The sequence below is a fragment of the Carlito syrichta genome, unplaced genomic scaffold, assembly GCF_000164805.1.
Source record: "Carlito syrichta isolate Samal-C Ts95f unplaced genomic scaffold, Tarsius_syrichta-2.0.1 Scaffold309286, whole genome shotgun sequence".
NCBI lineage: Eukaryota > Metazoa > Chordata > Mammalia > Primates > Tarsiidae > Carlito > Carlito syrichta.
The window spans coordinates 247301-265260 of record NW_007253382.1 but is presented as its reverse complement, the minus strand read 5'-3'; the positions used below and the strand labels follow the sequence as shown (position 1 = coordinate 265260).

At 44.2% G+C, this 17960-nt stretch overlaps 1 protein-coding gene across 1 annotated transcript in view; it reads right to left on the bottom strand.

The window, feature by feature from the left end:
- Positions 1–5205: 5205 nt before the first annotated feature.
- PHACTR4 (phosphatase and actin regulator 4) overlaps positions 5206–17960 on the bottom strand; it is a 149235-nt gene continuing 136480 nt past the window's right edge. The window contains exons 11-15 of the mRNA XM_008067095.2: positions 17115–17170; positions 15844–15905; positions 10413–10550; positions 9725–9801; positions 5206–7341 (exon numbers count right to left, since the gene is read on the bottom strand). Of these exons, the coding sequence (XP_008065286.2) occupies positions 7326–7341; positions 9725–9801; positions 10413–10550; positions 15844–15905; positions 17115–17170 (349 nt within the window). The 3' untranslated portion in view covers positions 5206–7325. The remainder of the gene's footprint in view (positions 7342–9724; positions 9802–10412; positions 10551–15843; positions 15906–17114; positions 17171–17960) is intronic.

Genomic DNA, 17960 nt, shown 5'->3' with positions numbered 1-17960 from the left:
CCGGCCTGAGTCGGAGTCTGACTCTGTCACCCAGGCTAGAGTCAGTGGCACACTCAGGTGATCCTTCTGCCTCAGCCTTCCAAGTAGTTGGAACTATAGGCACGCACCACTACGCCTGGCTAATTTTTTTGATTTATTATATAGATGAGGTCTCGCCAAGTTGCCCAAGCTGGTCTCAAACCCCTGGGCTCAGGCAGTCCTCTCACCTCAGTCTCCCAAAGTGCTGGGATTATAGATGTGAGCCATTGCTCATGGCCAGTCCAGGGTGACGTGCAGTGCTGCAATCATAGCTCACTGCAGCCTCCAACTCAAGGGATCCTCTCACCTTAGTCTCTGGATTGGTAAGACTACAATCATGCACCACCACACCCAGCTAATTAAAAAAATTTTTTTGGAAGCAATGAGGTTTCACTGTGTTGCCCAGGCTGGGCCAATAAATTTTGAAGTAAAATTGACTGTGATCATGATTGCGTTTTAGAGTGATAACTCTAGTGGCAATACTGGAGGATAGATGGGAGAGGATAATGGGGAGGATGTTATGAAGTTCCACTAAATTATGCTGTCTTTGAACTTGGATAGTAAAGAAGGTGAAAAGAGATATAGGAGTCCAGAGACATTTCTGAGGTTGGTTGTGCCACTGGACTTGAGAGAAAAGAGAGGAACTTCAGGATTATATCAAAGTTTCAGGCTTGGGAGGTTGAAATATTGTAGTTTCTAACCCCGAAAATTGGAATTGCAGGCTTTGGGCTAGAGAGTAAGGTCCACACTGGAGGTGCACGTTACTTGGGAAACAAACAGGCGGGCTCGGTGGCTCAGCCTGTAATCCCGCACCTTTGGGAGGCTGAGGTGAGTGGAATGCCTGAGCCCGCGGGTTCGAGACCCGCCTGGGCAACTTGGCAAGACCTCATCTCTACAATAAATCAAAGAATTAGCCGGGTGTGGTAGCGTGCGACTGTAGTTCCAACTACTCGGAAGACTGAGGCGGAAGGATCACCGGAACCCAGCTGGTCGAGGCTGCAGTGGCCGGGAGCAGCCACTGCACTCCAATCTGGGCGACAGAGTGAGACTCCAACTCAAAAAACCCCCAAAAATACAGGTATATATATGTCCAAAGGATGATTAGATAGATGGGGTTGGAACTCCAATACAAAAAAAACCCAAACAACAAACAAAAAACCTAGCATTTAAAAGGTAATTAGGAGCTGGGATCGATGGCTCAGCCTGTAATCCCAGGCTTTGGGAGGCTGAGATGAGTGGATTGCCTGAGCCCGCAGGTTTGAGACCCGCCTGGGCAACTTGGCGAGACCTCATCTCTACAATATATCAAAAAATTAGCAGGGGGTGGTAGCGCACACCTATAGTTCCAGCTACTTGGAAGGCTGAGGCGGAAGGAGCGCTGGAGCCCAACAGGTCGAGGCTGCGGTGGCTGGGAGCGGCCACTGCACTCCAGTCTGGGCAACAGAGTGAGACTCCAACTCAAAAAAAAAAAAAAAAAGGTAGTTAGGAAAGAAGCCAGCAGTACTGACAGCACAGTTAGAGAAGGAGAACCATAAGACAGTGCTCTTGTCCCTACAAAACATCAAAAATTTAGCCGGCTGTGTTGGCGCGCACCTGTAGTCCAGCTACTCAGGATTGCCTGAGCCCAGGAGGTTGAGGCTATGGTGAGCCATGACTGTGCCATTGCACTCTAGCCTGTGTAAGAGTGAGACTCCAACTCAAAAAACAAAACAGATGACAGTGATGTCTCGGAAGCCAAGGAAGGAGAGTTTTGAATACCAGGACATAGCCCAAAGCAAGAGATGCTGCAGAGTAGTCAAGTACATTAGCTAAAAATAGGCCTCTGGATGTGGCAATGAACTGAGAAGTCACTGGTGAACACAGGGAAAGCCATTTTAGTTTGGATTTAATGTGTGTGTACACACACACACACACACACACACACACACACACTCATTTTTTGAGCTGGAGTCTCACTCTGTTGCCTAGGCTGGAGTGCTGGAGTGTAGTGGCACGCTCCTTCCACTTCAGCCTTCTAAATAGCTGGAACTACAGGCACGTGCTACCACTCCCAGCTAATTTTTTGATTTATTGTAGAGACGAGGTCTTGCCAAGTTGTCCATGCTGGTCTCGAACCCCTGAGCTTGGGTCATCCTCTCAACTCTGCCTCCTAAAGTGCTGGATTACAGGCTTGAGCCACCATGTCCAATCTAATTTATATTTCAATGAGTGAGAGAATATGGCTTTAGATAGGGAAACAATGTGTACGGACAGACTACAGATCACTACCCAAAGCCAAGAAGCCTGTTCAGTTGACATCTCCATCACTTCTTTTTCCTCTGTCAATCATTTAGTTCAGTTGCCTGGCATACCTAAATTGTTCAACATTAGAATAGATTATGTGAAGGGAGCAGAGGAAAAGCAGGAGATAGGGCAAGAGATTTAAATAGAGTTAAACACTGAGTGCAGTGGCTCATGCATGTAATTGTCTCTACAATAAATCAAAAAATGAGCCTGGTATGGTGGGGTGCAGTAGTTCCAGCTACTGATAAGGCTGAGGCGAAGGGATCACCTGAGCCCAGCAGGTCGAGACTGGTAGCTGTGATCATGCCACTCAACTTCAGCCTGGGCAACAGAATGAGACTTTGACTCAAAGTAAAAAAAAAAAGAAAACGAAATAGATTTAAGGGAAGATTGTTTCTTGGGGGCAGGGGAGGGTAGGAAGCAAATAAATAAACTTGTGTGTCTTCAGTGCCAGATAGAGGAATGTATTTTTCTCCTCTTTTTTTTTTTTTGAGTTGGAGTCTCACTCTGTCACCCAGACTGGAGTGCAGTGGCTGCTCCTGGCCACCGCAGCCTCGACCTGCTGGGCTCTGGTGATCCTTCCACCTCAGCCTTCCAAGTAGCTGGAACTACAGGCACGGGCTACCATGGCCGGCTAACTTTTTGACTTATTGTAGAGATGAGGTAGCCAAGTTGCCCAGGTGGGTCTCGAACCCGCGGGCTCAGGCAATCCACTCACCTCAGCCTCCCAAAGTGCAGGATTACAGGCTGAGCCACCAAGCCCGGCTTATTGTCTCCTCTTAAATGACCTCTATGCTCTACACGGGAGGCACAAATCTCGGGGGAAAAGGTAACAATATGTACACAGAAAGCCAGGAGCAAGAGGTCTGGGCTGCTGGGGATTCCTGGTCTTCCCTTCATGCCTCCTAGGGATGGAATTGAATAGAAACTTGATGTGGTCTTGGCTGTGTTTTGGCTTCGGGGTTGGGCTTTCCTTTGATGTACATTCTCATCGTCTATAAATATACCTCATCTCATCCCTTGCCCAGTCAATATCTGTTGGATCTTTCTGCTAGTGGGTTTCCAAACTTCCTTTTCCTGGAGCATAGTCATAAATCCACAAAGACTCATTCACTGTTTCAGCAAACAATGGGCAATGTGCATCTTCTCAACAACCTTCTGGAGACAGACAGTATAACCTCAAAAGGGCAACAGCAACTTGAGGCCTCTTGGGAGGGCTTGTGGAAGGAAAATCTGAGAGCAGGTGGAATGCGATGCCATAGTTCTTTTAATCCTTGGTCAAAGGTGGTGAGCTAAAGAAGACCAGTCTCTGGAGTGACACATAGAAAGTGAGTCATTGCTGAGGCCAGCTGGATTGAAACTGGCTGCTTGCCAGAAAGGACAACATGAAGTACCAGCTGTCCTTTTGTGATGTCAGTCTGAGGTCCATTATGTGGTCCATGTTGAGTAAATCCTTGTAAGGGCAACTGATTGGGATGAAAGTGCTTGTTCTTGAATATATTCAAATATTCCATACTTTGCTTTAATCTTAGGGAAGCAACATCACCTCAGTTTCTTTTTATTTTTTTGGACACAGGGTCTTACTCTGTCACTCAGGTTGGAGTACAGTGGTGGAATCCTGGCTTCCTACAGCCTCGACCTCCTGGATTCAAGTGTAATTCCACCTCAACCTCCCAAGTAGCTGGGACTACAGGTGTGTGCTGCAACACTTGCCTTTTTGGTTTTTTTTGTTTGTACTTTTTGTAGAGATGGAGTCTTACTATGTTTCCCAAGCTGGTCTCTAACTTCTGGACTAAAGTGATTCTCTTGCCTCAGCCTCCCAAAGTGCTAGGATTATAGGCTTGAGCTACTGTGCCTGGCCAACCTGTTTCTTCACTGGTCAAATGAATATACTATCACTTAACTAACAGGTTATGAGTGGGCTAAATAGATAAAGGGCCTAGTGCAGTACTTGGTACGTATGGGGTTCATAGTCAGCTCTCCTGTCTGAAACCTATTCTTTTTTCCATATTTGTGCACAGACAGAAACAGACATAAATGACTCTCACTTCTGGCTACATTTAATGTCATAACTATTATTTTTACTTCCTCATCGACTTATCATTTGGCGGCATTAGCAATATTTTAGGTATCATTTTTAAGCTGGCTTTAATCTTTTAGAATAGAGTAGAAAAGGCTGGGTGCCGTGGCTCAGCCTGTAATCTCAGCACCTTGGGAGGCCAAAGCGAGAGGATTGCTTGAGCCCAGGGGCTCGAGATCAGCCTGGGCAACTTGGTGAGACCTAATTTCTACAATAAATAAAAAAATTAGGTCAGGCTCGGTGCCTCAGCCTGTAATCCCATGCTTTGGGAGGCCGAGGAGAGTGAATTGCTTGAGCCTGAGGGTTCAAGACCCGCCTGGGGCCGGGCTCGGTGGCTCAACCTGTAATCCCTTGCCTTTGGGAGGCTGAGGTGAATGGATTGCCTGAGCCCGCGGGTTTGAGACCCTCCTGGGCAACTTGGCGAGACCTCATCTCTACAATAAATCAAAAAAATTAGCCGGGTGTGGTAGCACGTGCCTGTAGTTCCAGCTACTTGGAAGGTTGAGGCAGAAGGATCGCTGGAGCCCAGCAGGTCAAGGCTGCAGAAGCCGGGAGTGGCCACTGAACTCCAGTCTGGGCGACTGAGCGAGATTCCAACTCAAAAAAAAAACCAAAAAAATTAGCTGGGTGTAGTGGCGTGTGCCTGTGGTTACAGCTACTTGGAAGGCTGAGGCAGAAGGGTTACCTAAACCCAGCAGGTCAAGGCTGCTGGTGGCTGTGAGCGTGCCACTACACTCCAGACTGTAACAGAGTGAGATTCCAACTCAAAAAAAAAAAAAAGGAATAAATGGAGAACATAAAGAAAACCCTCACACCAGAATACCTTGGTATTTTAAAATTCTAAAATACTTTAATAATTAATATTGATGGGAAGACTGATATACAATGTAATGATTTATTTTACAAGGAGATTCTGTACACCAGGGAAGCATCTTGAAATACAATACACCAGGCTTTTATTTCCTCTTTACATTATGATTGTGAGTTCCTGTGTAAGTTGACACTTACATGGAAAGGGAACACAAAATCCATTTTTAAATACATAAAAACTAAACAAACACTTGAATAGACTTGACTGCCAAAGTGTCTTGTTTCAAAAGAACACGAATGAGATGAATGATGAACCAAATTCCTTGGTGGCACACAGAAGGCGGACAAGTAGCTCAGGAAATCAAATCCTGTTTCAAGCTTGGCACATTAAAGGGAAGAAATGCAGTGAAAGAAGGGTTTGAAAATGTCGCCTCAAGTCACAAAGAATGCTGGCATGAGTGAAGCAGTCTCCAAACGAACAAGATAAAATGGTTAGAAGTAGTCAAGTTAGTAGTTAATGTGTGGCTGTCATATCCAGACCTCTAAGAGACTTAGTAGAATCCTCAGTTCTCTTCACTCATTTCTCCCAAGTGTTAATGAATTTCAAGAACACGTGGAAACAGTATAATTTCCACAGTCATAAAACAGTTGACAATAACTGAGAAATCCAAATCCCCCTTTTTCCCTACACAGAGAGAAGACACTGCCTTTTAAGGACACTTAAGATTTTTTTGTTTTGACCTGATGTTCTGATTCTTCAGCAAGGCTGACATGGATATAAAAGGAGGAAAATCTACTGACAGATTACATGCAGAACAAATGATAGGGACCTGCAAAATTAGAAGAAATCTATGAGATAGTCACAATTTCCTGAACATTAAAGCGAAGGAAAAAAGTCACATTCATCAGTTAAATAGAGACTATTTTTTTCTTCCACTTAAAGTGTGGAAAGGATTTAGAGGGAAACAGTGAGGCTGTATGGTTTTCAATAAAAATTCAAAGAAAGCAACAAAATGTTCTGTTTAAAGAAATCATATCAATATATATTACAAATACAGAAAGGGGGCTAAGCCAATGCCCAGGCACCAACCATACCAGGTACATGTGGAAGAAGAGGGGCAAGAGGCCGCCAGGGAGGGTCAGCGTTGGAGCGAGGAGGGAGCTGCAGCAGGAGAGGGCAGACAGGGCTGAGAAGAGAGAGAGGAGCAGTGGACCAAGACTGTGCCCTCCCTGCATTTCCAAAGGCCTTTTCCTATCCAGCACCCCCTCATCCCTTAGGACTTTGCTGAGATTCTGGCTGGAAGTATGGGGAGTGCCAGCTCACAAACACTTCCACAGGGTTGCTACAACTCTGCTTTATGGAGGAGAATATACCTATTGGTCAAAGTGATTTAGAATATCATTTGGAACACTAAAAGTACAACAGCCTATAAAATTTAAGCCACAAGTTAGTTTTATGCCACGTTGGCATTAATGTTAAGGCTTTTCTTGTTTTTGTATATAGAAAATATACATGCTTTTTCATTTAAGTAACTTGCATTCTAGTTGCAGCTAAGATTGTTTAACAGGAGAAAAAAATTCCCATTACTTCAGGATCATTATTTTAAGTAAAAATAAGAATGACTTGTGAAGAAAAGGAGGAACATGTCAGATCCTGACGTTTGTCTCAGGCTTGGGTACCTGAAGAGGACTGTATTGCTGTGTTACAAGAGGTATAGTGCAATGCTATCATCTGACATGCCAATATGGTATGAAGGATGCCCCTGGAGTTGGAGACCCCTTTACCAGAAGGCTGGAGACCTCCAGAAGGTTGTCCCCACCACAAATTGGATTTGATGGCTGGAATTTAGTGCCTACACAAGTGGGTCTCACAACCAGGATAGGTAAGGCTAATGGTGCAAACTGTGCCTCAGTACAGGCAGTCATCTTGGGGTAAGGGCCCAGGGGTAGCACATGAGAATCCATTCCAGTGAAATGCTACATTCATAGAAGTGCTGTTTACCCCAGAACTAGGTCCCAAAGGAAGCCATTCTGGCTGTGCTGGGAAGTGCTAAAGTTCCCTCCACACTCTGGAGATGGAAGTGGCAAAGCAGCTGTGTTTGGGGAGTTGCTTAGTTCTTCTCAAACTTCAGCATCATGGACGATGGTAGCTAAAAAAGATGATCAAAAAGAGACAAGTTACCAGATAACATACATTGCTTTGCTGTAATTATAGTAGTAAGAAAACGTTACATCCTAATTAAAATGGCCTCTCCTCTGTTCTAATTCTACCTGATCTTTATGTTGTATCTGATCCTCTTAATTCCTATATTCTTTCTTAAACTCTCTACTCTTGGCTTCTGTAACACTATCTTTCCCTTAGTTTTCTTTATTCTTCTTAATTGTTCTTCCTCAGTAAGCTGTTCTGGGTCAGTTAAATCAAAAACAATTTCCCCCATAAAGGTACACTATCTTCTCTCATTTGTAACTTTAGATCTTGCCTTCTTTCCAACTTCTAGGCTGAACATCTAACTTACTCAGCCAGGAGTGGTGGCTCACATCTGTAATCCCAACATTTTGGGAGGCTAAGGTTGGAGGACTACTTGAGCCCAGGAGTTCAAGACCAGCCTGGGTGACACATTGAGACCTCATCTCTACAAAAAAAAAAAAAAATGGAATTGGAGTCTCACTCTCTCTCCCAGGCTGGAGTGCAGTGGCACACTCACAGTTACCACAGCCTCGATCTGCTGGGCTCAGGTGACTTCTGCCTCAGCCTTCCAAGTAGCTAAAACTACAGGTACGCCCCACCATGCCTGGCTAATTTTTTGACTTATTGTAGAGATCAGGTCTTGCCAAGTTGCCCAGGCTGGTCTCAAACCCTGGGGCTCAGGCAATCCTCTTGCTTCTGCCTCCCAAAATGTTGGGATTACAGGTATGAGCCACTGCACCTGGCCTAAAATATTTTTTTAAAACAGTGCTAATTGATTTAAAAATTTTAAAAGTACATTTAACTCTCTTCTAGGCATCTTTATCTCCATGTGCCACAGGTTCGTCAAACTTAACAGATCGAATTTATTTTCCACCTTGTTTATTGTCTGCCTTTTTCTTTTAGAATAAAACCTCATTGAGGACAAACTTTGTTTCCTGCTGTATCCCAAGGACCTAGCACTGTATCTATCATGTAGTAGGTGCTCAATAAATATTTGTTGAATAAACTACACTGTTCATATGAACTCCTTGTCGCCTTTCCAGACTTAAATTTAAGTTAGAAATAAAAGAGTCGTTTTGACTACTCCTTTATTTTATTCCTGGAATCCAACAGATAGCCAAATTTTATTGATTCTATGCTTGAAAAGTTTTTCCAATCTTTCCAATCTCTCCTTTGTATTCTATCACTTGCCTGCTCTGAGCTACCACCATGCTCACTATGACTATTTCCATCCCTTCCTAACTGGTTTCCTTGCTGCAAGTGTCTTCATAATTCCATATGACCTTTCACAGTTTCACCAGAGCTTGTTCTGAAATATGCAGAATTCCCTGCTTATAAACTTCCAATGGTTCTGGCATCCTAAAATAATAGTCAAAGCACTTCAAGGGTGGGCACAGTGGCTCAGGACTGTAATCCCAGCATTTTGGGAGGCCAAGGTGGGAGAACTGCTTGAGCCCAGGAGTTTGAGACCAGCCTGGGCAACATAGCGAGACCTTGTTTCTACAAAAAATAAAAAAATTAGCCTGGTACGGTGGCACATACCAATAGTCCCAGCTACTTGGGAGGCTGAGGCAAGAGGATCGCCTGAGCCCAGGAGTTCGAGGCTGCAAGAAGCTATGATTGTGTCCAACCTGGGCAACAGAACAAGACTTTGCCAATAAAAGAAGGAAGGAAGAAAGGAAGGAAGGAAGGAAAGAAGGAAGGAAGGAAGGAAGGGGAAAAGAAAAAGAAAAAACAGATGCTTTCACTGACTCCACTTGCAGATAGCCGAGTCTAGATTTTGGTGGGTCCTTAATTACAAGAGCAATTCCAAATCAAAATATTTTTAGGTGTTTTTCATGAAGACGGTTAATTAAAATGAAGTTATACAATGAATTGGGAAGGCCAACTGTGCTAAACAAAACCGAAACCAGAAAGGGCAAGATCTTGTCTAACTTAGTAACGTCTCCTCATTCATAATCTGAGGAGTAAAGTGCAAGGAAGAGAGCATCCCATAGCTATTCATCTGTTTCTCCAAATCTGGTTCTGCAATTTACTAGCAAGTCAAGCAATTTGCGTAACTATTTTAAGTCTCAATTTCCTCACTGATAAAATAGGGACATTGACACATCTTGCAGGTTTAGTGCAAGGATTAAATAACAAACATGAAATGCCATACTCAGAATAGACATTACTACTGCCTCTTAGTACACATCCTTTTCTCTGAATATAGTCTTCTTGCAGTCAACTCTGAGGTTTCTCCTTTTTAATGTCATTGGAGCCCTTCACATCTGAACAATTCTGGTAATGTTTGTTTTCTTGGAAAGATCTATTTAGCTCACAGTATTGGGTCTTTTGGGTCTTACCGTGTAAAATGTTTGCTCTCTTCATGAACCTCCATTTCTGAGCTTTTAAATTCATTTAGTTCTTTTCTTATGGCAGCCTATGGAGTAGAAACAAAAAATTTTTAGCTTCTTCTGGCGGCTGCAGTATAGACTATGAATTGCCATCTATTTTTCGGCTGTACTTAACTTTGTGAGTCATCGCAACCCCTTGCAGACAACCCAGGAGGAGGAAAGAAGGGAGGTCCATACAATGAGCCAAGATACATATCACTTTCCCTGACACCGTATGTCTCAGAATAAACCAAAAGTCTTGAGTTCAGTCAAAATACTTGAAAAACATGAAAGAGATACTGTAGCTTTTATAGCTTTCATAGCATGTAAAAATTTCCCATTATAAGAGTGGAATATGGGTAATTACTAAAACATACAGTCCCAAATCCCTCAATCAAACATAACCATTGTTAAAAAATGTGTTTTATTTCCTTTCAGTTTTTTAACTTTGTGATACAGCAGGTATTTTATTTCTTTTGGTCCTGGTATTGGAGTCATTAGTATAAAGTTTCTATTTGTATATCTTGGTGTTTTGTATCCTGATTTGAAATTTAACATTATATCAAAACTGGAAGCTTTGTTTATGGCTCTCTCTTCTAGTTAATACTTTGCATCCTTCAAAGAAAGAAAAGTGAGCAAGAGAATGTTTTCCAGGTACCTTGTCAGCAGGGGTCAGTTTGGTCCAAGGTTTGTCAGCTCGCCGGTCATAATCTTGAGCATCAGTTACTTCCACATATTCATTAAATCTCAGAATCTTCCTGGCAAGTAGTTCAGCCACAGTTGGTCTTTGGCTGAGCTGAAAGAAATGGAGCCTCTTTCACTAAGCCAGGAATTAAACATCAATCATGTATTCAAATTGCTTCTTTTTTTTTTTTTTTTGAACAGGAGTCTCACTCTGTCGCCCAGACTATAGTGCAGTGGCATGCTCCTGGTCACTGCAGCCCCGACCTGCTGGGTCCTGGTGTTCCTTCCGCCTCAGCTTTCCAAGGAGCTGGAACTACGGGCATGCACTACCATGCCCGGCTAATTTTTGATTTATTGTGGAGATGAGGTCTCGCCAAGTTGCCCAGGTGGTTCTTGAACCCGCAGTCTCGGGCAATCCACTTGCCTTGCTGAGGCAAGTGCTGGGATTACAGGCTGAGCTACCGAGCCTGGCCTCAAATTGCTTCTAGTCCAGTGCTTCAACCTCTATTGCACACTGAAATCACCTGGGGGGCTTTAAACACTTCAAATCCCTGGGTCCCATCCCCAGAGATTATGGGGATCAGGTTTTTGTTTGTTTTTTGAGTTGGAGTCTCACTTTTTCACCCAGGCTAGATTACAGTGGCACGCATGGTCACGGCCACACCAGCATTGACCTGCTGGGCTCAGGCGATCCTCCCACCTCAGCCTTCCAAGCAGCCGGAAATATAGGCAAGTGCTACAATGCCCTGCTTATTTTTGATTTATTGTAGAGACAAGGACTCATCAAGTTGCCTGGGCTGATCTTGAATCAGCAGGATCAGGCAATCCACTTGCCTTGGTCTCCCAAAGTACTGGGATTACAGGATGAGCCACCAAGCCCAGCCTTTTTTTAAAATTAAATTTTATTTTAGATTCAGGGAATATATGTGCATGTTTGTTATATGGATGTATTGCATACTGATGAGGATTTGACTTCTAATGTACTCATTATTCAAACACTGTACCTGATAGGTAATTTTTCAACCCTCAGCCACCCCCATCCACCCCTGTTTTTTTTTTTTAAGTTGGAGTCTCACTCTATTGCCCAGACTGGAGTACAGTGGCCGTTCCCGGCCACCGCAGCTTCGACCTGCTGGGCTCCAGCAATCCTTCCGCCTCAGTCGTCCAAGTAGCTGGAACTATAGGCACGCGCTACTACGCCCAGCTCATTCTGATTTATTGTAGAGATGAGGTCTCGCCAACTTGCTCAGGCGGGTCTTGAACCTCTGGGCTCAGGCAATCCACTCACCTCAGCCTCCCAAAGGCGTGGGATTACAGACTGAGCCACCGAGCCCACTCCTGTTTTAAAGTCCCCACTATCTACTATTTCCATTTTTTTTTTTGAGTTGGAGTCTCACTCTGTCCCTCAGGATGGATTGCAGTGGCATGCTCATGGCTACCGCAGCCTCGACCTGCTGGGCTCAGGCAATTCTTTGGCCTCAGCCTTCCAAGTAGCTGGAACTACAGGCATGCGCCACTACACCCAGCTAATTTTTTGGTTTCTTGTAGAGATGAGGTCTCACCAAGTTGCCCAGCTGGTCTTGTACCTGTGGGCTCAAGCAATCCTCTTACTTATAATCTCAGCCTCCCAAACTGCAGGGATTATAGGCATGAGCAACTGTGCCTGACCTACTATTTCCACCTTTATGTCCATGTGTATCCAGGAGATTCTTTTTTTTTGAGTCAGGGTTTCACTGTCACCTAGGCTGGAGTGCAGTGGCAAGATCATGGCTCATCACAGTCTCAACCTCCTGGGCTCAGGAGTGCTCCTTCTGCCTCAGCCTCCTCAGTAGCTGGGACTACAAGTGTGTGCCACCACACCTAGCTAATTTTTACATTTTAAAAAATATGGAAGGTTGAAGTGGAAGGTTTGTCTGAGTCCAGCAGGTCGAGGCTGCAGTGGCTGTGCACGTTCCACTCTACTCCAGCCTGGGTGACACAGTGAGACTACAACACCAAAAAAAAAAAGAATTTATTTATTTCTTATTTATTTATTTTTTGAGTTGAAGTCTCACTCTGTCACCCAGACTGGAGTGCAGTGGCTGCTCCTGGCCACTGTAGCCTTGACCTACTGGGCTGCGGTGATCCTTCTGCCTCAGCCTTCCAAATAGCTGGAACTACAGGCGCACGCTACCACCCCCAACTGATTTTTGATTTATTGTAGAGATGAGGTCTCACCAAGTTGCCCAGGCGGGTCTCGAACCCACGGGCTCAGGCAATCCGCTCACCTCAGCCTCCCAAAGGCACGGGATTACAGGCTGAGCCACCGAACGCGGCTTATTTTTTTGAGTTGGAGTCTCTGTTGCCCTGGCCAGAGTGCAGTGGCACACTCATGGCCACTGCAGCCTCGACCTGCTGGGCTCAGACAATCCTTCCGCCTTAGCCTTCCAAGTAGCTGGAACTACAGGCATGCGCTACCATGCCCAGCTAATTTTTTGAGTAATTGTAAAGATGAGGTCTCACCAAGTTGCCCAGGCTGGTCTCGAACTCATGGGCTCAGGCAATCCTCTCACCTCGGCCTCCCAAAGTGCTGGGATTACAGGCATGAGCCATTATGCCCAGCCCCCCAAAAATTTTTTTAAAAATAGAGATGAGGTTTTACTATGTTGCCTATGCTGATTTTGAACTCCTAGGGTCAAGGAATTCTCTTGCCTTGGCCTCCTAAAGTGCTGGGATTGTAGGCATAAGCCACTCTACCCAGGACCAGGAGTTCTTAAAAAAATTTTTTTAAGCACTTCAATGCACAGGTGTGATAGAAAGCACTTCTATAATCTACTGCGTTTCCAACTTTAATATGCATATCGATTATCTGGAGATCTGATTACAATGGAGATTCTGAATAAACAGGTCTTAGAGCCTGAGATTAAACATCTCTTGCCAATTACCAGGTGATGCCAATGCTTCTGGTCCATGGACCACATTTTAGGTAGCAAGGCTCTTATGAATTTTCTTTTAACATGAATTATGCCCAAGATAGCTGATTCTGTAACAAATTATGACTTAAGGTTGCATAATCAGGCAACCTGCTCAATCTGAAGCATTAAATCCAGCCATGAATACTAACTATCAAGGATAGTTCCTCTGTTCCTAGGGAAAAAGAAGTGGGATAAATCAGGAAAAAAAGTATCTGATGCCTTGCACTCCTGGGGATTCTTATAACGTTTTTTTTTTTTTTTTGAGTTGGAGTCTCACTCTGTCGCTCAGGTTGGAGTGCAGTGGCATGCTTGTGGTCACCACAGCCTCAACCTGCTGGGCTTAGGTGATCTTTCTGCCTCAGTCTTCCAAGTAGCTGGAACTATAGGCATGTGCCACCATGCCTGGCTGATTTTTTGATTTACTGTAGAGATGAGGTCTCGCCATGTTGCTCAGGCTGGTCTCGAACCCCTAAGCTCAGGCAGTCTTCTCGCCTTTGTCTCCCAAAGTGATGGGATTATAGACATGAGCCAATGTGCCCACTTGGATTCTTATAACTTTTAAGAAATATCTAGAGAATTCAGACCAAATCAGAATCTATAGGAAGCAATTGCAAACTTATGGTAGGGGGAAGGAAGGGGGAAAGGGATTAACTCCAGGGCTTAAAAGCGAACACAGGTGTAGTTAAGATTCTATTCTAATTCATATGAGACCAAGGAGAAAAATCACGGTTTTTTTTTATGAGTTGGAGTCTCACTCTGTCACCCAGGTTGGAGTGCAGTGGCACACTCATGTTCACCGCAGTGGCACGCTCACATTCACCGTAGCCTCTACCTACTGGGCTCAGGCAATTCTTCCAAGTAGCTGGAACTACAGGCATGCGCCACCATGCCTGGCTAATTTTTCGATTAATTGTAGAGACTAGATCTCATCAAGTTGCTCAGGCTGGCCTCGAATCCCTGGGCTCAGGCAATCCTCCTGCCTCTGCCTCTCAAAGTGCTGGGATTATAGGTGTGAATCACTGCACCTAGCGTTTTTTTTTTTTGAGTCAGAGTCTCACTCTGTCACCCAACCTGGAATGCAGTGTCATGCTCACAGCCACCACAGCCTCAACCTGCTAAGCTCAGATGATCCTTCCACCTCAGCCTCCTGAATTACTGGAACACAACAGGTGCACAACAGGTGCACGCCACCACCCCCAGCTAACTTTTTGACAAAAATTAGAGACAAGGTTTTGCCAAGTTGCCCAGGCTGGTCTCAAACTTGTGGGCTCAGGCAATCCTCTTGCTTCTGTCTCTCAAAGTGCTGGGATTACAGGCATTAGCCACTGCGCCTGGCTTATAAAAGGTCAAAATTTATTCAGTAACACATTTAATGAATACCTTCTTGTACTAGGTTTTTAAAAAATATTAATAATTTTGGCTGGGTGGTGGCTTACGCCTATAATCCCAGCACTTTGGGTGGCTGAGGTGAGAGGATTACCTGAACCCCGGGGTTCAAGACCAGCCTGGGCAACTTGGTGAGACCCCATCTCTATAATAAATCAAAAAATTAGCTGGGCATGGTGGCACGTACCTGTAGTTTCAGCTACTTGGAAGGCTGAGGTGAAAGGATTGACTGAGCCCAGCAGGTTGAGGCTGGGGTAGCCATGTGCATGTCACTGTCCTCCAGCCTGGATGACAGAGTGAGACTCCTACTCAATAAAAGAGGCTGGGCGCTGTGGCTCATGCCTATGATTCCAGCACTTTGGGAAGCCGAGGTGAGAGGACTGCCTGAGCCCACAGGTTTGAGACCAGCCTGGGCAACTTGGTGAGACCTCATCTCTACAATAAATAAAAAAATTAGTCGGGTATGGCGGCACATGCCTGTAGTTTCAGCTACTTGGAAGTTGAGGCAGAAGGATCACCTGAGCCCAGCAGGTCAAGGCTGCGGTGGTCATGAGTGTGACACTGCATTCCAGCCTGGGTGACAGAGTGAGACTCCGACTCAAAATAAAAAAAGAGAGGACAGGCTCAGTGGCTCAGTCTGTAATCCCAGCACTTTGGGAGGCCAAGGATTGTCTGAGACCGTAGGTTTGAGACCAGCCTGGGCAACTTGGTTAGACCTTGTCTCTACAATAAATCAAAAAATTAGATGGGCATGGTAGTGTGCACCTGTAGTTCCGGCTACTTGAAAGGTTGAGGCAGAAGGATCGCCTTAGTTCAGCAGGTCGATGCTGGGGTGGCTGTGAGTGTGCCACTGCACTCCAGTTGGGCAATGGAGTGAGACTACGACTCAAAAAGAAAAAAAGAAAGAAAGAAAAAAGAGCTCTTGATAATGTTGTTTTCTATATTTGCATCATGTATTACATTTTCATAGCAATCTATGATACCTAAAATCAGATTCATTTCTTTCCAAATAGGTCATCCAAACATAAGACATATATAGTCAACCAAAGTCAAGAGCAACAGTACCTTTCTAGTGAGCCGACGTTTAATCTCTCGTTTTTCTGCCTGACGATCAGCCTCATTTTTAGCTACAATGAACAGTCAAGAACAAATAATATTACTTCAAATGGCAATGTGAATATCAAACTTTTAAATAATTATACCACAGATATTTTTTATAGGTCCAAATTATAATACTAACTTTGTTCTCTCTGAGCTTGAGCCAAAAAAAAAAAATACTAACTTTGGGGATAACTAATCAAGATGATTTTTTTGTCTACTGGCATAGTAAAAAACTTAAGAGCAAGGTCAGCAAACTATGATAACAAATCTGGCCAGCTGCCTGTATTTTTACTGTACAAGAGCTAAGAATGGTCTTTACATTTTAAAATGGGTTTTTAAGTACCTACATAATAGTTGTCCATTTGCTTTTTGTCCTGCAAAGCCAATAATATTTACTATATGTACTTGGAGAAAAAATTTGCAAATTTTTGCTCAAGAGTGACTGCTAAGATGGAGATCACACCATTTTGTGTGATATGTCTATAAAGGCTCCCACATTTTAAAATTTACTACGTAGTTAAATTGTATATACCAAAATAGTGCCAAGAGAATGGAATGGATTGATCAGATGGCACATGCCCACAAATAACCCCAGGGAAGCCTAAACCTCTCCAGTGAGGTTTTCTTTTTTCCCTTAGTCCTTTTGTCACCCAGGAGTAAAGAGGTTTTTAAAGCCAAATTTCACTCTATAATCTGGAAAAACGAATCAAATCTGTACTAGATTAGAACATTGATTTAGAGAGTTAACTATACACACAGACAGCAAATTAAATACATGGTTCTATTTGGTGACTACAGAGGTAAGACAGTGTTAAGGGATGAAAGCAAGTGGAAGCAAAGGACTTGGTTTAGGGCTCTATCCTAACATTCTGCTAGGAACAGGAAGGTTTCCTCGCATGCATAGCTACTACCTTAGCTCCTTAAAGACAGAGAAAAGTTGGGCACATCCCCCACATACTGACAAATCCTTCAAAATGCTTAGGGAGTCCTAGGATACTGTGAGAACATTACAACAAAGTTCTGGAGTACCACAGTACACTTAAACAATACCATAATGGTCTCTGCCACAGGAAGCTTGGGGGAGCTCTTCCTTAAGGGGAAAAATGAATAGTCCTTCCTGGCTGGAACACTCTCTCCTTAGCCTTTGCAGCAAAAGTGTCTTTTCCATTATGTATATTAAAATCAGAAACATATAAACAAAATCTATACAACTTTATTTCCATAGCAGGACTCACGCTGTAATATATTTCGTTGTTCTAGTTCTTCTGGTGTTGGTCTTTGGCTCAGTCGCCTGAAAAGGAGATAAATAAGGATAATGTTTATGTTAAATTTCTCTCTCTCTTTTTTTTTTTTTTTTTAACAAATCAAGCAAGTAGCTTGCTTTATTTATTTATTTATTTATTTATTTGAGTTGGAGTCTCACTCTGTCGCCCAGACTGGAGTGCAGTGGCCACTCCCAGCTGCCGCAGCCTCGACCTGCCGGGCTCCGGCCATCCTTCCGCCTCAGCCTTCCGAGTAGCCGGAATTACAGGCGCGTGCTACCACGCCCGGCTAATTTTTTGATTTATTGTAGAGATGAGGTCTCACCTGCCTGGGCAGGTCTCGAACCCGCGGGCTCAGGCAATCCACTCACCTCAGCCTCCCAAAGGCGCGGGATTACAGGCTGAGCCACCGAGCCCGGCTGCAAGTAGCTTTATTAAGCAAAGAATAGTCCACTCTCAAAAAGGAAGATCAGGCGGAAACAGCCTCATGTTAAACTTCTTAGTCTTGTTCATAAATATTTTTCGGCCATAGTTCATTTAAAAAAAATTTTGAGTCAGAATCTCACTCTGTTGCCTAGGCTGGAGTGCAGTGGCACAATCACGGATCACCACAGCCGTGACCTCTTGGGCTCAGGTGATACTTCTGCCTCAGCCGCCTGAGTAGTTAGGACTACAGGTGTGCTACCAAGCCTGATGAATTTTTCTGATTTTTTTTTTTTGTTGAGATACAGTCTTGCTATGTTGCCTAGGCTGGTCTCAAACTCCTGGGCTCAAGTGATCCTACTGCCTTGGCCTCCCAAAGTGCTGGGATTACAGGTG